Here is a 23722-nt window from a genome sequence, read left to right as displayed (position 1 = left end):
AATAAACATCTGTAACAGTAACTGGAGTCTCATATGTTCTTTACACGCACGCACAAATGTATGCATGCACGCGGTGATAAAACGCAGCCGTGAAAATTATCGCCCTCATTTTTATTTACCTTTACATGGACTCATTGCATATCCTGACAGGCTTAGCTACTTCAATAAAACATGTCGTTAGTTAGATGGAATTACGACCCCCCCTCCCCCCACCCTTTAAAAAAAATTCTCCTGGGATCTACACAATTCACGTATTGTATGTATTTTGACTTCAAAATGGCGAATTTCGCCAAAAGGTGAGTGATTTTCACGCCTGAAAGCAGCAAAATTGGATTCGAACCTTTTTTCTCTGATCGATTTACTCAAGTTAATCAATTAATCGTTGCAGCGCTAGATTTTATATTCTCCCTACCTATTTGTTTTATGTGGTACACTTAATGGCGAAGCTTTAAATCTCATTGTACTCTAATGACAATGAAAGGCGGCGTCAATGGCAGCCAACGCTATGCTCAACAGATGTCTGGTAATGGTTGCTCATTTAATGCACAGCTAACATAGCGTAGGATCAGTAGAGGAGTGGAAAATGTAAGCACGTGGGTGTTATACCACCTGTGGAAAGACTGATAAGCATGTTTTGCAATTCAGGCCCACGGAGCTTAGTTTTGACATAATGGATTCTCGAAACAAGGTGAAGCTGAGGGCAAAGTCTTTCATTTTGCGCTCCCACCAATCGACTAATTCATCCGTGATTCAATTTGCCCGTGCAAACAAGGTAGGACTAGCGAAGCACGCCACTTCAATTTCACTCTGCTAAGGATCTGGACCCTGAGGATACAATAGCGTTCTTTGTCCAGGATGGCAAAACCTTTAGTCTGAGGAATGCCAGACACGCAGATCTAATTCGAGTCCCGAAATGCGATCCAGTGGAACAATGGCTGCCGACGTGGGAAGGGAGCACATTCGCGGAAATACTTGCTGCCATATGTGTGTGTGTGTGTTTGGGGGGGTTCATCTCAGTCCTACTTTGACTTGGGCTCAGACTGCAGGTGTTAACTCAGACTAAACCATATGGTACTCACGAGGGTTGCCTATTTTGATAGGCAATTACTGTAATTTCCAGACGATAAGGCACACCTGCACCGCCCGAATTTAGCAAAATGTAAGGAAAAATCCATATATACGGTGAACCTGACTGTAAGGCACAGGTGACCACGTCTTAATACGGAGTATTTACATAAAGTGTTACACACTGATTGATCAAAAATATTTTTTATTACCGTATTGGCCCGAATATAAGACTGTGTTTTTTGCATTGAAATAAGACTGAAAAAAAGGGTGGTCGTCTTATATTCGCGGTCTAGACATTATACCCATTCACGACACTAGATGGCGCCAGATATCATTGAAGCGATGTTCTGTCATGACAGATCTCAGCTACTCTCAAGTTTAACCAGTTTGCATTATTTTATTGCAATGTTTTTCCTTATTCAGATTTGTTTTTAAGACTACAGTTACAGTTAGACTTCACTTTGATGGTTAATGCAATTATTGCAATTTTGTTGTTTTATCACAATAGACTGGTTTATTTACATTTCAAAAACCAGAAGCCTTTCATTTACGAATGTGATTGCACTTTAGTTTACATATTTAAATGTTCGGATATTAAGATTTGAATGAGGCAGAATAACATGCTTTTTCTCTCTAATATATTGTTATAATCATTTGTTTCGGATGTACTGTAATTATTTTCTGTATAAAAATTCATTTGGTGTTTAAAAAGTCTTTTTTCAAACTTGAGTCTTAAAAAAGAGGGGGTCGTCTTATAATCAGGGCCGTCTTATATTCCAGACAATACGGTACTGGGGTCGACTGATAGATTGGCTGATAAATGAACCTTTTTTTTTTCCCCAACATCAGGCGATTTACAATTAAAAACAATATTTTAGCTTTCCGGTGTCAGATGTTTTCAGGGTAGTATGACTGTAAGGGATATATCAGGCACCCATGTGGGCAGCTGCAGCCACGTACTTACTGACGGAAGGACCCCGCAATGCTCCGAGCCGCTTCAAGCCAGTCTGTGCGCCAGTCTTTTGAAACACATGGTAGGATTAATTTTTTATGTATGCAAGAGACAATATGCGATTTTGCTTTATTCTTTAAAGGAACAATGTGTAAGATTTGTGCTTCAGTTAACATATTTTCATCACTATAAGGCGCACCTAAAAGCCTTCAATTTTCTCCAAAGCAGACAGTGCACCTTATTATCCGATGCGCTTTATAAATGGATCAATATTAGTTAATCCTGGCATGACATTCCCTTTAGCGCAGCACCATCTAGTAGATGTATACCGCAACCCAACCACTACTACTACTACTACTTTATTATGTGAAGCTCCCTATATTTGAAAAAGTTTTAAAATAGGCAATTCATTGAAGGTGCGCCTTACACTCCGATGCACCTTATAGAGCGGAAAATACAATAGTCTTTAAACGGCCTTAATATTTCAATAGACATGAAGGAAACATTTTTAGGAAATACTTCTAGCCTAGTTCTCAATGGTTAAGCCGAGATTTTCCCATTTTAAAAGTCGACACTCAGCCCGTTTTGTTTGTTATTGTTTTGTTTCAGTGTTTACAACAGATGTCCATCTCGCCGCCATCAGACAATTACGAGATGAGTTCTTTGTCTTTCCAGGTTGCCACAGCTCTGCAGGCTATATAAACTAAGGTTGCTACCACGTTCACAGTCAGACTCAACGATGTCGTTTACCAACAGTAGGGGTGGGACCCTCTGGGTACTCACTTCCTGACCCTCTGACGAAGGCGGAAGTGTTCGCCGAAACATGTCAGGTGAATAAACCACCTACTATTGCCTGGGATGAAAGAAAAGTTTTGACAGACTAGCATTGTACTTTGACATATTTACGTAAAATAAATGCCAACTGCACGGTTTTCTTTGCTTTTAACAAAGAATCTATACCGTTTTACCTCCATATCTATAAAGAATTCGGGGATTTGAGCATTTATTCACAAGAATTTTCACCGGAAAAGCTCTATTTACATAAGCCAGCCGCTAGCTACAGTGGGGACAACAAGTATTTGATACACTGTCAATGGGAAAACCAGACAGTGTATCAAATACTTCTTCTCCCCACTGTACAGTCACTAAAAGACTAGCATTGTACTTCAACATACCTTCGTAAAATAAATGCCAACTGCAGTTTTTTTGCTTTTAACCAAGAATCGAGACTGTTTTATGTCCATATCTATTAATAATTTGGGGATTTAAGCATTTATTCACAAGAATTTTCACCAGAAAAGCTCTGTTTACATAAGGCGGCCGCTAGCTACATTCACTAACAGACTAGCATTGTACTTCAACATACTTACGTAAAATAAATGCTAACTGCACGTTTTTTTTTTTTTGCTTTTAACAAAGAATCGAGACCGTTTTACGTCCATATCTATAAAGAATTCGGGGATTTGAGCATTTATTCAGAAGAATTTTCACCGGAAAAGCTCTGTTTGCATAAGGCGGCCACTAGCTATATTCACTTACAGACTAGCATTGTACTTTGACATATTTATGTAAAATAAATGCCAACTGCACGTTTGTTTTTGTTTTTTTTTTTGCTATTAACCAAGAATGGAGACGATATTACATCCATGTGTATAAAGAGTTTGGGGATTTATGCATTTATTCACAAGAATTTTCACCGGAAAAGCTCTGTTTATATCAGGCGGCCACTAGCTACATTCGCTAACAGACTAGCATTGTACTTCGACATATTTACTTAAAAGAAATGCTAATTGGACGTTTTTTTTGCTTTTAATCAAGAATCTAGACCGTTTTACTTCCATATCTATAAGGAATTCGGGGATTTGAGCATTTATTCACAAGAATTTTCACCGGAAAAGCTCTGTTTACATAAGGCGGCTACTAGCTACATTTACTAACGGACTAGCATTGTATTTCGACATATTTACGTAAAATAAAAGCCAACTGCACCTATTTTTTTTTTTTTTTTTTTGATTTTCAACGAAAGATGAAAATGATTCCACTAGGTCAGCTCTGACGGCCTCGCCAACAATGCAGGCCCCCTATTTATCGGCCCAGTCAATACATTATGAAGTCTAGTGGTACTGTTTATGTGACTAAAAGAAATAAAACGACTGGCAATAAAATAGTGGACGAAACTCCGGCATTGTAAAGTCAAAATCGTGTAGCTTGTGTACGTCGTAACCTGGGGACTACCTGTATTGTGTTTGATTTGTTTTTTTACTGATTCTTACCTAATTCTGTACGTTTTGCTTTACTCGTGTATGGGTATACCTAAAGTTCAATAATGTTTAGGTGTTTTATTGGTATGTTTAATTCCTAATACGTACAGTACATTTCTATGATGAGCGTTTTAATTGCCTTTCACAATCAAAATGCTTTGGAAAAAAACGATCGGCCAAGAGGCAATCAAATAATCATTTGACGCAGGGCCTAGTACTCACTATAATGAATTCCTTTAACTTAGCAAGGCAGGATGGGCAAATGGAGGCCAGTGTAAACTGTCAAGGGGTCCGCCGAGATGACCCAAATTAGTCCTATCTCCCCCTCCATCGTTAAACACACACCGCTTATTAGGTTGCCCATCAGGGCACAACAAAGACCCCCTACCATATGTGTGTGTAGGTGTTTTCTAGTTGGAGGAGGGGTCCTACAGCTCGTCTTTGACTTCACTGCTGTGTCCTGTTCTTTATCTAAGTGCCTGCTGGTCTTTGTCTGAGTGCACATAATGGATCGATAGGGCCTCCAAAGCCCCATCAGCAAGTGTGGGGGTTTAAAACTGAGGTGTGGTCTAGGTGGCATCTCACAACAATTGATCTCAAAAGGAAACACCTCTCCAAACACACGCTATACAAAGACGCATACATAGTTGTTTGAAAAAGAGAGGAAAACGAAAATGTCCCTGGGCGAGTGGCCAACGGCGCAATAAAACACGCTTTCTTCGCTTCGCCTTTCACAAGTCACACAAACAGTGGGCGTGAAGGAATTTCAAATGGAAGACATATTTGACAGATGTTTCTTCTCCTGTTTCCCTTTGGGAAATATGTTCTACCTATACCTCTGTTTGCATTCTTGTCCGTTGAACGCAGATGGATATTTGCGGCTCGAAAAAAAAAGTGACTCAAACACCACCGAGGAATTCCAAAATCGCGAAGAACAACAGCTGGTGATCTGCTTGGCCCCACCCGTCCGACCGTCCCCATTCCCTCACCTCAATACACATGCATCATATGCTGTCCTCACGCCTGATGGCGTGACTGACTGATTGACTGCTGCGCTTTGCACTGCTTAGGCCAGGGGTGTCCAAACTTTTTGCAAAGGGGGCCAGATTTGGTGTCGTAAAAATTTGGGGGGCCGACCTTGGCTGACGTGTTTTACGTAGAACAATTAGGGCCGCCAAAATCATCGCGTTAACGGCCATTAATTAATTTTTTAAAATTAATCACGTTAAAATATTTGACGCATTTATCGCACATGCCCCGCTCCAACAGATTAAAATGAGAGCAAAGTGTCATTTTCTCTTGTTACTTGTGTTTTCTGGTGTTTTTCCGCCCTATGCTCGCGCATGGGTGCGACTGATTTTATGGGTTTCAGCACTTTCAGGCTTCAGCACCATAATTACTATTGACATCAACAATGGTGAGCTACTAGTTTATTTTTTGATTGAAAATTTTGCAAACTTTATTAAAACGAAAACATTAAGAGGGGTTTTCATATAAAATTTCTATGACTTGTACTAACATTTATCTTTTAAGAACTACTAGTTTTATCCATGGATCGCTTTAACAGAATGCTAATCATGTTAATGCCATCTTGTTGATTTATTGTTATAATAAACAAATACAGTACTTATGTACAGTATGTTGAATGTATATATCAGTCTTGTGTCTTATCTTTCCATTCCAACAATAATTTACAGAAAAATATGGCATATTTTATAGATGGTTTGAATTACGATTAATTACGATTAATTAATTTTTAAGCTGTGATTAACTCGATTAAAAAGTTTAATCGTTTGACAGCCCTAAGAACAATATAATTCTTTTTTTTTTGTTGTTGTTGTTGATTGTCGTCATTTTAGAAAATTGGGAGTAAAGGGTCACATGGGGTAATGTTGCTTAGAGTGCTGCTGCCTTTTAGTGGGTAAATGATGAGTAGCATTTAGTGTGTAAGCTACTTCATATGCTGGTAGCAGTACTGCTGACCAACATATTAAGTCCGTGTGCGGGCCAGACGTTATTGATTTTAGGACAGAGACTGGGGGCCGGATGAAATTTGACCACGGGCCGCATTTGGCCCCTGGGCCGGACTTTGGACATGTCTGGCTTAGGCATTGATGGATGTGAGAGGGCTTGTTTACATTCCCAACACACATTTACTGGATGCTGCAACTCATTTGTCCTCTTTTTGCAAATACTACAAATAGGAAAGTACATATGTCGCAAGAATCTCTCCGATTTATATCAACAATATTATAAAATGTAAATATGTGTTTAAGTTACACAACAATCTATTCATTACTTTTCCCCCCAAGATTGGGCGATTTTGCTCCTTGTCATGATTTTTGCTTTTTTTTTTTTTTTTTTTTTTAATTCTTATTGTCCGATCTCTAGTCTTTTCACGATTTTTCCTCAATGTTGATTTTTTATGTTGTTTTTTCCATATCTTCTGATCTTGATCTTTTCCACGACTTTTCCTAAATCTTGATTTTTAAGTTTTTTTTTTTTTCTGGTGTTGCACCAACAGTGTTGGGCACGTTACTTTAAAAAAGTAATTAGTAGAGATGCCGATCGATCGGGTCTGATCACGTCATTTTCGAAGTATCGGAATCGGCAAAAAAATATCGGCCATGCCTTTTTTTTAATATATATATATTAGGGCTGTCAAACGATTAAAATTTTTAATCGAGTTAATTACAGCTTAAAAATTAATTAATTGTAATTAATCGCAATTAATCGCAATTCAAACCATCTATAAAATATACCATATTTTTCTGTAAATTATATATATATTCTGTAAAATAAATGGAATGGAAAGATAAGACAAGATGGATATATAAATTCAACATACGGTACATAAAGACTGTAGTGGGCATTTCACTCTACTGTATTTTAAATCTGTCTATGCTCGCCTCACTCCGAAGCGTCTACTTTTTCCCAAAGCTAGACAGCTAGTGAACGACGCCTTAATAATCAGACTTCTTCCTTTTTCATCTGATTTATGAATAAAATGGCCTCAAACCATTGTCCTCTTTAGACCGTCATAAAACTACAAAAAAAAAAAAAAAAAAGTACACAAGCATTGCATTAGCAACAACGTTAGCTTAGCATGCTATACAGGTTCACTAAACATAGACAAAAAGCGTCTCATACAAAAATTTAACATTTCGCTTACTGACATAATATGTACATGCTTTACAACAACCATACTTACGGACAAATCTTGTCCAAGGATCATTTAAGCACAACATTACAACATAGGCGTCAGCCCGAGACGTCGGGCAGCCATATTGAACTGGCAAGAAAACAATAAACCATGTCGCAAAGCGACCACAAGAGTTCGCTGTTGGACAGCACAAAAAGCCTTGCTGTAAAACTTACCAAAAGGCAGAATGCTGTCTGAGCGGGACATGTGCGGTAATTGCGTCAAATATTTTAACGTGATTAATTTAAAAAATTACCGCGCGTTAACGCGATAATTTGACAGCCCTAATATATATTTTTTAATTAAATCGGTTTCTAATTTAACGTTACAGACATAATATGTTACACTCATCCAGAGTCTTTAGTTTAGGCTTAAGGTAGGGTTATCAAATTTATCCCGATAATGGCGGTAATTAATTTTTTAAAAAACGTATCACGTTAAAATATTTAACGCAATTACTGCATACGCTGCACGACCCACTAACGCATTGTCGCGCTCAATCTGTAATGGCGCCGTTTTACTTATATAGAGAGATAAAAGGCAGCGTAAAGTGAGTAGAGTGAAGTTTTGCAGCCTTTGAAGCCTTTTTTTAATTGGCTAAAGCCTTACAATTCTTCTCCCTACGATTAGAAAGATCATGGGAAGCAGTGTGGGAAAGCAAGGTAGTAATTGATCTTTTTCTTCACACCTTACGTTATTCCCCAACGCAGAGAAGATATATCATTTGGTAGCACTACGCACAGTTATGGTTCAACTTCCCATCATGCATTTGGGCAAGGCTACAGTATCATTTACTGAAAGCTCAACAAATACACTAGATGGCAATATTTAGTCACAATATACAAAGTCACAAGTCTTTCTATCCGTGGATCCCTCTCACAGAAAGAATGTTAATAATGTAAATGCCATCGTGAGGATTTATTGTCATAATAAACAAATACAGTACTTATTTACTGTATGATGAATGTATATATTCGTCCGAGTTTAATTCATTTTTTTCTCAATGCATTGCCAAAATGTATATGATCGGGAAAAAATATCGGGAATGATTGGAATTGAATCGGGAGCAAACAAAAAAAGCAATCGGACCGGGAAATATCGGGATCGGCAGATACTCAAACTAAAGCGATCGGGATCGGATCGGGAGCAAAAAAACATGATCGGAACAACCCTAGCAATTAGTTATAGTTACTCACTACTTCTTCCAAAAAGTAACTGACTTAGTAACTGAATTACTCTATAGTAAAAGTAAATAGTTACCAGGGAAAGTAACTATTTCTGTTACTTTAAAAAGAAGTTGTTGTATGTCAAAGAATTTGAAATTTTCTGAGCAGTATTCGAGTCAGTTGAATAGAGAAGAACAGACAGGTAGTTGTGTTATAGAACCTTGTAATATTTATTTATTTATATTTATTTGCCCCGGGACATAAATTACACTTTACATGCACGTTATTTTCTTTTAATTTCGACCAACTTGAAATAGTGTTTATATCTCCACCTCGTAAAGGACAAATTTTCCTCTGAATGCTCTGCCATCATATCCCTCTGCATCTGTTTTGCGTGTGTGTGTTTGCCGCACACGCTGTTCCGGTTAGTGTGTGAAAACACCGGCTCTGGAGTACGTGCGCTATTAGGCTCGAGCGTTTACGTCACAGAATGGGGGATCACGTGAGATATGACAACAACGCAGCCATATTGGAAGCAGGTCTGGCTCGCGGGACATTAAACTTTAACTTGCCAGTTCGATAAAGAGACAAACTTGCTACTAAGGCGAAGAACAGATATGTGATCAAACTTAAGGATGTGAACAATGTTGACCCTTACGAGCAAGCCGAAGACAAATGGAGTAAAGATGTCGACGGGCTTCCACAATTACGCGAAATGGACATTCTGCTGTATTTATTGTTTGGTGTATGTTACTAAACTCATCAGCAATTCCGAAATTACTAATCGCTACAAAGCTACGAACAGTTTTGCTGCGGATGGGTGTAGGATCTGCACATTATGACCGTATCAAACGGCAACTCCATCATTCTTGCAAAGGTCGGCTATGTGTGTTTACTATTTTCCTTGACATGAACCTGAACACACCCAAAGTCTTGGATGACAAATAAACATGGATGACATATACATATAAGACATGCTTGCCCCTTATCTTCCCCCAAAGTATAATTCTTAAAAAACAACAACAAAAACCTCATATGTATATTTTTATTAATGGTTTTTAAGCAATGCAGATGTAATTATTATGATATAAATGAGATATTTATCCAAAAAACAATGGTTTGTACATATATACATGCATATATCTTAAAATATTTAAATAATATACTGTATTTATTTACTTTTTTTTTTTTAATTGAAAAAATCTGTGATGGACTGAGGGTGCAAAGTTTGAAGCGTGAATTAGCGAGGGATCTCTGTAGTGCATTTTAGTGCACAATATCTGTAATTGTGTGCTTATCTAAGAAAGTGCTTGAAAACCATTAACACTGTACTCTTTTTGAGGGTCTGTTCAAAATCTATATATCGATATATGTATATGGTCAACTACATATGACACAACTGTTTACCGAGAGAGATCTAAATATACCTAACTTATGGTTTCCTTCCATGAGGTCAGTTTTAGCAAAGGTATGCCTTTAAATTAGCACATAACCACAATAATGTCTGACATCATGAGACATTCCTCACGAAACATCTTTTGAGCTAGCATCAAAGAATTTATGTGTTTTGTTTTTTTTTCTCTTTTTTTTTTTTAACTGTTGGTTTTATACAATTTACTACTGTATATTAGCATTAAGCTAGTGGGCGCTCGAAGTATGAAACATATACAGTGATTCCTTGTTTTTTGCAGTCTGTGGGGACCGCCCCCCCCCCCCCCCGCCCCACTGCGAAAATCGAAAATCTGCGAAGTAGGGGCGGCGCTTATTTGTGTTGAAAAAAATATATTTTTTGGTGTGATCAATGCATTTATTTAGATTTGACAGTATTGGAAAGAGATACATATACAGTGCCTTGCAAAAGTATTCGGCCCCCTTGAATCTTGCAACCTTTCGACACATTTCAGGCTTCAAACATAAAGATATGAAATTTAATTTTTTTGTCAAGAATCAACAACAATTGGGACACAATCGTGAAGTGGAACAACATTTATTGGATAATTTAAACTTTTTTAACAAATAAAAAACTGAAAAGTGGGGCGTGCAATATTATTCGGCCCCTTTACTTTCAGTGCAGCAAACTCACTCCAGAAGTTCAGTGAGGATCTCTGAATGATCCAATGTTGTCCTAAATGACCGATGATGATAAATAGAATCCAAATGTGTGTAATCAAGTCTCCGTATAAATGCACCTGCTCTGTGATAGTCTCAGGGTTCTGTTTAAAGTGCAGAGAGCATTATGAAAACCAAGGAACATACCAGGCAGGTCCGAGATATTGTTGTGGAGAAGTTTAAAGCCGGATTTGGATACAAAAAGATTTCCCAAGCTTTAAACATCTCAAAGAGCACTGTGCAAGCCATCATATTGAAATGGAAGGAGCATCAGACCACTGCAAATCTACCAAGACCCGGCCGTCCTTCCAAACTTTCTTCTCAAACAAGGAGAAAACTGATCAGAGATGCAGCCAAGAGGCCCATGATCACTCTGGATGAACTGCAGAGATCTACAGCTGAGGTGGGAGAGTCTGTCCATAGGACAACAATCAGTCGTACACTGCACAAATCTGGCCTTTATGGAAGAGTGGCAAGAAGAAAGCCATTTCTCAAAGATATCCATAAAAAGTCTCGTTTAAAGTTTGCCACAAGCCACCTGGGAGACACACCAAACATGTGGAAGAAGGTGCTCTGGTCAGATGAAACCAAAATTGAACTTTTTGGCCACAATGCAAAACGATATGTTTGGCGTAAAAGCAACACAGCTCATCACCCTGAACACACCATCCCCACTGTCAAACATGGTGGTGGCAGCATCATGGTTTGGGCCTGCTTTTCTTCAGCAGGGACAGGGAAGATGGTTAAACTTGACGGAAAGATGGATGCAGCCAAATACAGGAACGTTCTGAAGAAAACCTGTTGGTATCTGCACAAGACCTGAGACTGGGACGGAGATTTATCTTCCAACAGGACAATGATCCAAAACATAAAGCCAAATCTACAATGGAATGGTTCAAAAATAAACGTATCCAGGTGTTAGAATGGCCAAGTCAAAGTCCAGACCTGAATCCAATCGAGAATCTGTGGAAAGAGCTGAAGACTGCTGTTCACAAACACTCTCCATCCAACCTCACTGAGCTCGAGCTGTTTTGCAAGGAAGAATGGGCAAGAATGTCAGTCTCTCGATGTGCAAAACTGATAGAAACATACCCCAAGCGACTTGCAGCTGTAATTGGAGCAAAAGGTGGCGCTACAAAGTATTAACGCGAGGGGGCCGAATAATATTGCACGCCCCACTTTTCAGTTTTTTATTTGTTAAAAAAGTTTAAATTATCCAATAAATGTTGTTCCACTTCACGATTGTGTCCCACTTGTTGTTGATTCTTGACAAAAAATAAAAATTTTATATCTTTATGTTTGAAGTCTGAAATGTGTCGAAAGGTTGCAAGGTTCAAGGGGGCCGAATACTTTTGCAAGGCACTGTAAGACGTTTGCCCCCTATCCTCCCTCAAAGTATAATTCTTAAAAAACAACAACAAAAACCTCATATGTATATTTTTATTAATGGTTTTTTAAGCACTGCAGATGTAATTATTATGATATAAAATAGATATTTATAAAAAAAAAAAAAAAAAAAGAAAAGAAAAAACAATGGTTTGTACATGTATACATGCATATATCTTTAAATGTTTTACTGTATTTACTTTTTTTTTTTTAATTGAAAAAGATCCGTGATTGACTGAGGGCGCCAAGTTTGAAGCATGAATTAGCGACGGATCTCTGTAGTGTTTTTTAGTGCACAAAATCTGTAATTGTGTGCTTATCCCTTAACACTGTTCTCTTTTTGAGGGTCTGTTCAAAATCTATATATCGATATACGTATATGGTCAACTACATAAGACACTACTGTTTACTGAGAGAGATCTAAATATACCTAACTTATGGTACATACAGTGAGGTCAGTTTTAGCCAAGTTATGCCTTTAAATTAGCACATAACCACAGTAATGTCTGACATCATGAGACATTCCTCACGAAACATCTTTTGAGCTAGCATCAAAGAATTTATGTGTTTTGCTTTATTATTTCAAAAGGACTAACCACAAGAAAGAGTTGGATACTAGTTATGGTCATGTAGCATGTAAATTCGGTTATGATTCTGTTAAATTATTCAACCTTGAATATTAATTGATGTTCACACACATAATTCTTGTCATGTGAACGTTCAACTAATTTTTCAAGAATTTTGTTGCCTTTTACAAGGTCCCACTTTTTTTTTTTTAATGTGAGAGTATTTTGGGAAATGAAATAAAATTACTACACACTATACACTTTTACATAAATTGGTGAAAATTCATGTATATAGATCTACCAGCCGTTAGTTACTAATTCACCGTTAATTCAACGTTAGTGTCCGAGTGTTGACCCTCCAATCTGTTCTTTCTGTCCCGTAAACCATTTTTATGCAACACCACAATATAAACAACCAGAATTTAAACCTCCCCTGAGGAACAGCAAAACTGCTCAAGCGTTAAAAGATATTCAAATCTCATAGCATTTTGTCTCAGAGCAATTGAATGGGACAATCTTTTTGTAAAAAAAAAAAAAAAAAAAGAATAAATTAGGGCTGTCAAACGATTAAATTTTTTTAATCAAGTTAATCATATCTTAAAAATTAATTAATCGTAATTCATTGCAATTCAAACCATCTATAAAAAATGCCATATTTTTCTGTAAATTATTGTTGGAATGGAAAAATAAGACAAGACGGATATATACATTCAACATACTGTACATAAGTACTGTATTTGTTTATTACAACAATAAATCAACAAGATGGCATTAACATTAACATTCTGTTAAAGCAATCCATGGATAGAAGATTTGTAGTTATTAAAAGATAAATGTTAGTACAAGTTATGGAAATTTTATACTATGTTAATGTTTTCGTTTTAATAAAATATGTAAAATTTTCCAATCAAAAAATAAACTAGTAGCTCGCCATTATTGATGTCAATAATTACACAATTCTCATGGTGCTGAACCCATAAAATCAGTCACACCCAAGCGCCAAAAGAGGGTGACAAAACTCCAAAAAACACAAGTAACAAGTGCACATGACTCTGAGTTGTCATTTTAATGTGATTGAGCGGGGCATGTGCGTTAATTGCTTCAAATATTTTAACGTGATTAATTTAAAAAATTGATTACCACCCGTTAGCGCGATAATTTTGACAGCCCTAGAATAAATAAACGGTAGGAATCAAAAAAATATTATGGTTGACATGGACTAGATATCCACTCTATTTTGACTGAAAGAATGGAAAGACATTTATAGTATCCTGCTCAGTAAATAATGTTGTGACTACTTTGTAAAATTACTTCTAGTCATGTACCATGTTATTAGTGCTGCAACGATTAATCAATTAACTTGAGTAATTTGATAAGAAAAAAAGCTTCGAATCAAATTTTGCTGCTTCGGAAATTCGTTAGAGTGGGATTGCAATGGTTTGTTTTGAAAGTGTTTGCATTTAGTTTTATTGATTTGGGTGGATACACTGCCCTCTAGTGGCAACAGTGAATATGACAACTCATTTAACATGATTGAATCCAGCTGCTTCCTGTAAGGGCAAATTTTTGTTTGAGCTAATATATTTTTTATGCATTTTTAATCAAGTTTAGAGGTATATCTAGACGTTTTTTTTGAGGGGTGTGCGTTTTAAGAGCATTGTTAAAAAAAAATAAAAAATAAAAAAATTTGCATTTTATAGCATTTAAGCTAGCGGACTTTTGCTATGCAAGTTAGCCAATTGGTCTTTTGTTATAATTAGATCCTCATTTTTTTGAATACCGTTTGAGGCTAAGCTCAGGTATTTTAATTTATTTTTAAATGAAAATGCAATTCTGCATAGTTTGAAGAAAAACTCATGAATGGCGCCAGATATCATTGAAGCGATGTTTTGTCATGACAGATCTCAGCTACTCTCAAGTTTAACCAGTTTGCATTATTTTATTGCAATGTTTTTTCCTTATTCAGATTTGTTTCAAGACTACAGTTACAGTTGGACCTCTCTTTGATGGGTATTGCAGTTATTGCAATTTTGTTGTTTTATCACAATTGATTGGTTTATTTACATTTCAAAAACCAAAAGCTATTCATTTACGAATGTGATTGCACTTTAGTTTACATATTTAAAGGTTCAGATATTAAGATTTGAATGAGGCAAAATAACATGCTTTTTCTCTCAAATATAATGTTATAATCATTGTTTTTCAGATGTACTGTAATTATTTTCTGTATAAAAATTAATTTGGTGTTCAAAAAGTCTTTTTTCAAACTTGAGTCTTGAAAAAGCGATAAATGATAAATTATCACTCGAAAACGATAGCAGCACAAACAAAACTTTTTACAGCCCAAACGATTGAGACAATTTTTAATCAAAATGGGGGGCTGGTTGGCCTCAGATTGACCTATAAAAGAATTGTTAATATCTTAAAAACGAGCAGCACAAACCAAAAGTTTTTCAGCACAACCGAGCACAAACCTAGCACAAATGAATGACATCATTTTACTATAAATCTGCGTGGGTGGCCAATTTCAGAGGTTTGTTGTTTTCATTGGTAGGCAAACAGTTAAAGAACCACCACAACAGCATGTAAATAACCACTAAGTACTTTAAACTCCTCAGTGGTACAGCAAAACTATTCTAACATTGACAGACAATCAAATCAAGAAAACGTAAGACCCACATGAATATTACCTTGCTAAATCCATTTGGACTGGGAGATGCTAGCAGCGTCCCAGTCCAAATTGATTGGACGTCTATCACCGTCAGTGACAACCAATGAGTTAAACATTAAAAAGAAACAATAGCCCCTACTAGGAGTGGGAACCTCTTGTTACCTCACGATACGATACGCGATACAAAGCTCACGATAACGATGATCTGACGATATGGCGATACAACGATTATCGATACATTGATCAGGAAATAGTTCTAGAATATTCTACAAAAAACTAATAAACAGAAAAACAAACTTCTGCTGTGAGTTGGAATGAGTTTATCATTAGTAGAAGTCCAATCCATTTGAACAGGGAGGGCGGCAGCGAGTGAACATTCGTTCATTCGCTGCCATCCCTCCCACTTCAAACGGATTGAACGTCTATGGCCGTCAGTGACAGCCAATGCCAGGCAATGAGGTAATTTTGGGCCATTTAAGTTCATTTACCTGTTGATTTTGGGGTATTTTATGGGTCATGATCTGTAAATGCCCCAAAATGAAAATGAACAGCAAGTGACCTGTAAATGCCCTAAAAATCAGACAGAATGACTGTGAATGCTCTGGTCTTGAATGAACAAACGTTCCCAGTCTAAATCGATTGGGCGTCGAGCACCGTCAATCCAGCCTTAGAGTTAACTGAGACACTATTATGGTGGAAGATTTTGGTAACACCTTGTTGTTTTTTTGTTTTTTTTTAAAACATTGACACTTTTTAAAAATGATATCTCGATTCTTTGCAGGAGCATATCGATAACCTTTTGGGATACAAAGTATCACAATATATCACCATTTCGATATTTTGTCACCAGTGTTGTTATCAATGGCGTTAGAATATAACGGCGTTACTAACAGCGTTATTTTTTTCAGTAGTGTGTAATCTAATTAATTATTTTTCTCATCTTGGCAACGCCATTACCGTTACTGAGGCGGGAAAGGCGTGCGTTACTGTGCGTTACTATGTTGGTTGAATGACGCAAAAAAAGTCAGAGAGACGGACTCACGGAGATGAGAGAGCAGAGCAGGAGTGGGGAGAGTCAAGGGAGTTGTGACGCCATTGCAAACGCAATGCTAGGTGGCTCCAATAATACCTGACTGTAGCTGATAGCCTACAAACCATGCCCACCTGATGCTACGGTAGATATCACATATACGTATAAAGAACTAGATGCAAATGCCAGACACGGCGGAATTAACAACATGTGTAAAGAACTAGATGCTTTAGTAAACAGCCGCCATCTTAAAGCAGTAGACTTCTCAGGAAGGCTCTGTTGTAGAGAACCTTCCTAGCAAACCTAAGTAACTTTTAAGTAACTAGGTGGCTCCAATATTTCCTGACTAGCCGAAATATCGGTATCGGCAGATACTCAAACTAAGACGATCGGGATCGGATCGGGAGCAAAAAAACATGATCGGAACAACCCTAGTTATCGCAATATCCACAATACCCCAGTGTCTCGCTAGGTTTAGGGTAAAGAATTGGGCAAGGGCCAGTTGTCCCCAAAACCCTTTAAACTTCACATTGTGTGACCCCTGTTTGTTTGTTTGTTTGTTTGTTTTTGGAGAAAAAAACATGAAAACTATCACCAATTCTTTTGCCAAGTAACTAATTACTCTTACATTCAGGTAACTGAGTTACTAACGCAATTACTTTTTGGGAGAAGTAATTTGTAACTGCAATTAATTTCTTTTTTAAAGTAAGATTAACAACACTGTTTGTCACACCCCTAGCCCCTACACTCTCAAAATAATAGCAACGCCACCAAAACAATAATTTAGACTCCAATTTTACCTGAAGTGTCCCATAGGCTGAGTTCAATCCTTTGTGTGTCGATTTCAAAACTGGCCGTGTAGTTTTCAAACACAGTGGGCACATAACTCTGCCAGAAGCAAACACAGTGCAAATTTTAGGACAAGAATCACTAAATCACTGCATCACCCCACGCCCCACAATCCACATACTGCGCGTCCATTCACTAGCCAGACAGAGAAAACAGCTGCCTGCCGGTGCTATCGTTATTAGAGCATCCAAATTATACGATTTTTATAATGTGGCTTCTCACCTCAGGAAAACAGTCCTTGGCAAACACGTGAAGAAGCGCCGTCTTCCCGCACTGGCTATCTCCCACCACCACAATTTTACACTTAACACTCGGACTAGGATCCATGGCGGATTTCACGGAGAGTTTCTGACAAGGGCGTCTTTCCTTCATTGAGAAAAGAAGAGAATTTTTCACAAATGGACGCAACGACGCCTCGCCGACGAAGTCCCTGAGTTGTCTGCGTCTGCTGGAAGCCGGTGGAAACGTCTCCGCCTAGCTCTTATAGGGCGACGTGAACCAATGATGTGAGGTTCTTCCTCCCATCCTCCCTCTCGTGGATCAAGCTCCGGCCAGGGCCGAGCACGCGGCATTTCTCCAATGTTTTCCCGCATTATGGCGCCCTCTCCTGGTTTGAACACTTTGAACAAGCTAACACTACAGTACAGTAGTTTCAACTAGCCTGGTTGATCTAGTACGATATGGGGGTAAATGTCAAGATACTGACCATTTATTCCACGAAATCGCCAACGAGAAATTATTGGGTGAAAAATTCTACAACAATTTTGACAGCTTTTCCCAACTCAATTTATTTTTTAATTGACATCCCTTTACTTGTCACAATACCATACCTGTCAACCCGAGGCCGTTGGCAATCTTACAAATAGTCAGTGGCAGTGGCGCCACCAGGGGGTGGCCAGGGGTGGCCACGGCCACCCCTATAAACTGGTTGGCCACCCCACTGGCCACCCCGCTTGCCAGTATATCGTTAGATTGTTGTAGCATCAGTTATGCATTTCATCCCAAATGAATGCATTTCTTTTGTTTTGTTAAATGTAGGGCTGTTAAATTTATCGCGTTAACGGTCGGTATTTTTTTTAAATTAATCACGTGAAAATATTTATCGCAATTAACGCATTCGCGGTACGACTCATTCACACATTGCCGCAAACAGCCTACAATGGTGCCATTTTACTTATATACAGAGATAAGAGGCAGTGTCAAGTTAGTGGTGTACAAGCATTCATTGGGGCTGTGCTTTTAATTGGCAAAAGCTTTGTCATCTCTCACACAGCAACTATAAATATTGTGGGAAGCGACGTGGGGAAGAATGACAGGAGTTGATCTTTTTCTTAACACCCTGTATTGTACCCAACGCAGAGAAGATATAGCATTTGTAGCCACCACACACAGTCATTGTTGCACCACTTCCCATTATGCATTTGGGCAGAACAGTTAAGTCGCTACAGTATCATGTATTGAAAGCTCAACAAATACACTAGATGAAAATATTTAGTCACAATATACAAACTCACATTTATCTTTTAAGAAGTCTTTCTACCCGTGGATCCCTTTCACAGAAAGAATGTTAATAATGTTAATGCCATCTTGTGGATTTATTGTTATAATAAACAAATACAGTACTTATGTACAGTATGTTGAATGTATAGATCCGTCTTGTCTTATCTTTCCATTCCAACAATAATTTACAGAAAAATATGGCATATTCTAGAGATGGTTTGAATTGCGATTAATTACGATTAATTAATTTTTAAGCTGTGATTAACTCGATTAAAAATTTTAATCGTTTGACAGCCCTAGTTAAGTGTACACCTTATGCCTAATATATACATCACACAATAAAACAGAATTGTTGTGGAACTCAAAATGTTGACTGGACAGTTGTGGACTATGCACATTAAATCATTAGTAACATCAAATATTACACAATACACCAAAGCATATCAGTAGCCGTGTCCTTAAGTCTTTCTGACTTTGACTTGAAGGTAGTTCGTTAGTGTGTCCATTCGGGGCCGGATGTATGGTGGGGCCTGGGTGGGCACGGCCCACCCAGACGTGAGTCACGCCCACCCAATCAAAATGTCGGAAATATCTATTGTAGCGTCGCACTGGATATAGAGAACGCACGGAGAGTTGGTCTCACCTACTCTTTTTATTGCAGGATTAACGGTTACTGTTGGCCGCAACCATGCCGAACAAGCAATCACCAAAACAAGCTGTTTTTCCAACCTCGTTTGTTATCCGTGCGCTTCCTCTCTCTCCTCCAGACACATTCTCGCAGTCGGACATCCAGGCATTAATGACGTCACCAGCCACAACAAAGCACACAAGCAGTTGTTCTGTCGTGCATTGTAGTACAAACGTGTTGAACTTTTGTCTTATTTGCGGTCTTTTTTCTCGTCGGAATGACTAAAAGTTGCCGTGTTGCGGGTTGTAACACAAGGGAGAGTTCGGAGCCGCATTTGAAGTTCTTCATTCTTCCTCGTGAGAAGAAAAGGACAAGCAAATGGCTGAAAGCAATCAATCGAGGAACAGTAATAGAAGACGGTTCTCGCCAGTGGGAACCTAAATCCAGGCACATTTATGTTTGCAGCCGACATTTTATTACTGGTGAGTAAACTTTAATCGATATTTTTTTTCCCCAATTAACTGCTAGGATTCAATAGAGCAGTGGTTATTATTACCGTAACCGACAACTCGCAAAACGTTATTTTTCTTTTACCGTGAACTGCTCTGATCGGTCAATCGGTATATTATTGGCCTGGTGGGAATTGGTTATTTTGCCGTGACGTGTTCATGGCTAAATAACGCTTGGAGGCGAATTACCGGTTACGGCAGAAATAATCACTCTGTATATACTACCAGTCTTTTTAGTACATATTCCACGTAATTGATAAAAGTAAACTTACTGGGTGACTTTATGAGGTAGTCGTAGATGTTTCCGAACTGCAACTTTGTATGGGCAGATTTGCAGGCCAATACACGCTAATTGTAAGTTTTATCGCCTCCTCGTGTCTGACGGCAGTGACTCGTGACAATAATAAGTCATGTTTAAGACGTTTTTATGAAAAAAAACACAGCTGAAATATATTCATTTCAGACAATGTTTGTCGACAGATGTTTACCTGTGCGTGCCCCCATCTCAAAATGGCGACACGTTGCTATGCGAGATGACGTCATCGTGACATCACGCCAACTGCGAGAATAAGTAGATAGATGAAATAAATACAGTGCCTTGCAAAAGTATTCGGCCCCCTTGAATCTTGCAACCTTTCGCCACATTTCAGGCTTCAAACATAAAGATATGAAATTTAATTTTTTTGTCAAGAATCAACAACAAGTGAGACACAATCGTGAAGTGGAACAACATTTATTGGATAATTTAAACTTTTTTAACAAATAAAAAACTGAAAAGTGGGGCGTGCAATATTATTCGGCCCCTTTACTTTCAGTGCAGCAAACTCACTCCAGAAGTTCAGTGAGGATCTCTGAATGATCCAATGTTGTCCTAAATGACCGATGATGATAAATAGAATCCACCTGTGTGTAATCAAGTCTCCGTATAAATGCACCTGTTCTGAGATAGTCTCAGGGTTCTGTTTAAAGTGCAGAGAGCATTATGAAAACCAAGGAACACACCAGGCAGGTCCGAGATACTGTTGTGGAGAAGTTTAAAGCCGGATTTGGATACAAAAAGATTTCCCAAGCTTTAAACATCTCAAGGAGCACTGTGCAAGCCATCATATTGAAATGGAAGGAGCATCAGACCACTGCAAATCTACCAAGACCCGGCCGTCCTTCCAAACTTTCTTCTCAAACAAGGAGAAAACTGATCAGAGATGCAGCCAAGAGGCCCATGATCACTCTGGATGAACTGCAGAGATCTACAGCTGAGGTGGGAGAGTCTGTCCATAGGACAACAATCAGTCGTACACTGCACAAATCTGGCCTTTATGGAAGAGTGGCAAGAAGAAAGCCATTTCTCAAAGATATCCATAAAAAGTCTCGTTTAAAGTTTGCCACAAGCCACCTGGGAGACACACCAAACATGTGGAAGAAGGTGCTCTGGTCAGATGAAACCAAAATTGAACTTTTTGGCCACAATGCAAAACGATATGTTTGGCGTAAAAGCAACACAGCTCATCACCCTGAACACACCATCCCCACTGTCAAACATGGTGGTGGCAGCATCATGGTTTGGGCCTGCTTTTCTTCAGCAGGGACAGGGAAGATGGTTAAAATTGACGGGAAGATGGATGCAGCCAAATACAGGAACATTCTGGAAGAAAACCTGTTGGTATCTGCACAAGACCTGAGACTGGGACGGAGATTTATCTTCCAACAGGACAATGATCCAAAACATAAAGCCAAATCTACAATGGAATGGTTCAAAAATAAACGTATCCAGGTGTTAGAATGGCCAAGTCAAAGTCCAGACCTGAATCCAATCGAGAATCTGTGGAAAGAGCTGAAGACTGCTGTTCACAAACACTCTCCATCCAACCTCACTGAGCTCGAGCTGTTTTGCAAGGAAGAATGGGCAAGAATGTCAGTCTCTCGATGTGCAAAACTGATAGAAACATACCCCAAGCGACTTGCAGCTGTAATTGGAGCAAAAGGTGGCGCTACAAAGTATTAACGCAACGGGGCCGTATAATATTGCACGCCCCACTTTTCAGTTTTTTATTTGTTAAAAAAGTTTAAATTATCCAATAAATTTTGTTCCACTTCACGATTGTGTCCCACTTGTTGTTGATTCTTGACAAAAAATTAAAGTTTTATATCTTTATGTTTGAAGCCTGAAATGTGGCGAAAGGTTGCAAGGTTCAAGGGGGCCGAATACTTTTGCAAGGCACTGTAAATAAATAAATAGATAAATAAATAAATAAACCCCCCAAAATTAATGCAGCCTCAACGGGACACAAGCCAGTGTCCTACTTGCGCCGGCCCCAAGCCCGGAGAAATACAGAGGGTAAAAAAAAGCCTGCATTAGAGGTGCCCCCTCAAGATTTCTTAGTGTCCACTCTGGTGGGTAGGCCTATATCCTGGCCTGTGTCCAATTATAAATTATAAAGGTAAATTGATAAAATGAACTTACCGATGCAATCTTTGAGTCAGGGAACATTTCTTTTGCTAATTCTGAGAAGTGATCTGCAATAGTTGTGGGCAAATTGTGTTCGGCAACAAATTGGCAGAACAAAATCTCCGCTTTCGTCACTTTTCATTCTGCAGACGTCATCTTTATGACCAGTGTTGTTAATCTTACTTTTAAAAAGTAATTAATTACAGTTACAAATTACTTCTCCCAAAAAGTTATTGAGTTAATTACTTAGTTACCTGAATTTAAGAGTACCGTAATTTTCGCACTATAAGGCGCACCTGACTATAAGCCGCCACCCACCAAATTTGACACAAAAACGGCATTTGTTCTTGGATAAGCCGCACTGGACTACAAGCCGCAGCTGTCCTCACTGTATTATGGGATATTTACACCAAAAGATATTAACGGGGAAAACTTTATTTGACAGCGGCATCATACGACTGTCATGAGGCCAAATGAATGATATGAGACTGTCATGAGCATTAATGTTTATATAAGATGTCATTCAGTGTTATCTGGCAAATTATCCCACTTTTGAATGGATGTAAAAAATCTGAGCTGGACATAAATGGAGTTGGTAACATAATTTGCCGGATGACACTTAATGACATCTGTCATAAGCATTCAGTAATGCCCACGATAGTGTCATGTCATAACTATGACGGTTTTATGACGCCACTGTCAAATAAACTGTTAAGTATTAACTGGACTATTAGCCCCAGGTTTCAAAATTAAGGAAAAATGTAGCGGCTTATAGTCCGAAAATTACGGTAATTAGTTACTTGGCAAAGTAACTGGTGTTAGCGTTCATGTTTTTGTTGTTGTTTTTTTTTCTTCCCCCCCCCCCCAAAAAAAAGAACAACAACAAAAAAACATAGTAACCTTTGCTATGTTTGGAAGTCATGTAATGTGAATCAACCGTTAAAGTTGTTAAAATTGCGCCTGTTTTCGTATTAGTTCCCTTCTGTCTACTTTCGACGTATGAAAGTTTTAAAACGGTTTCATCATTTAAAGATAGATTCAAATCAAGATTTTGCCGATTTAGGAGCATTTTAGATAAAAAGTTACTTAAGTTAGCTCGGAAGGTTCACTACAACAGAGCCTTTCTGAGAAATCTACTGCTTTAAAATGGCGGCTGTTTACCAACGCTGACGAGTCTGTCATTTCACATGTAGTTCTATATGCATGTGATATATAGGTCTAGATTGTAGGCTGTCGGCTACAGTCAGGAAATATTGGAGCCACCTAGCCTAGCATCGCGTTTGCTACAGCGTCACAACAAACACTCTTCTCTCTCCGTGTCTCTGACTTTTCTCGCGTCATTCAACCAACGTAATGCACATTGTCTCGTTGCCGAAACA

General features: G+C 38.3%; 1 protein-coding gene across 1 annotated transcript in view; it reads right to left on the bottom strand.

The window, feature by feature from the left end:
- rnd3a (Rho family GTPase 3a) overlaps positions 1–17729 on the bottom strand; it is a 42118-nt gene extending 24389 nt beyond the window's left edge. The window contains exons 1-2 of the mRNA XM_057824961.1: positions 17483–17729; positions 17212–17299 (exon numbers count right to left, since the gene is read on the bottom strand). Of these exons, the coding sequence (XP_057680944.1) occupies positions 17212–17299; positions 17483–17632 (238 nt within the window). The 5' untranslated portion in view covers positions 17633–17729. The remainder of the gene's footprint in view (positions 1–17211; positions 17300–17482) is intronic.
- Between the last annotated feature and the right edge of the window lie 5993 nt (positions 17730–23722).

The sequence above is a fragment of the Corythoichthys intestinalis genome, chromosome 2 (assembly GCF_030265065.1).
Source record: "Corythoichthys intestinalis isolate RoL2023-P3 chromosome 2, ASM3026506v1, whole genome shotgun sequence".
NCBI classification, from domain to species: Eukaryota; Metazoa; Chordata; class Actinopteri; order Syngnathiformes; family Syngnathidae; genus Corythoichthys; species Corythoichthys intestinalis.
Note: the sequence above shows the minus strand (reverse complement) of the source record. Positions and strands in the feature narration are given on the sequence as shown.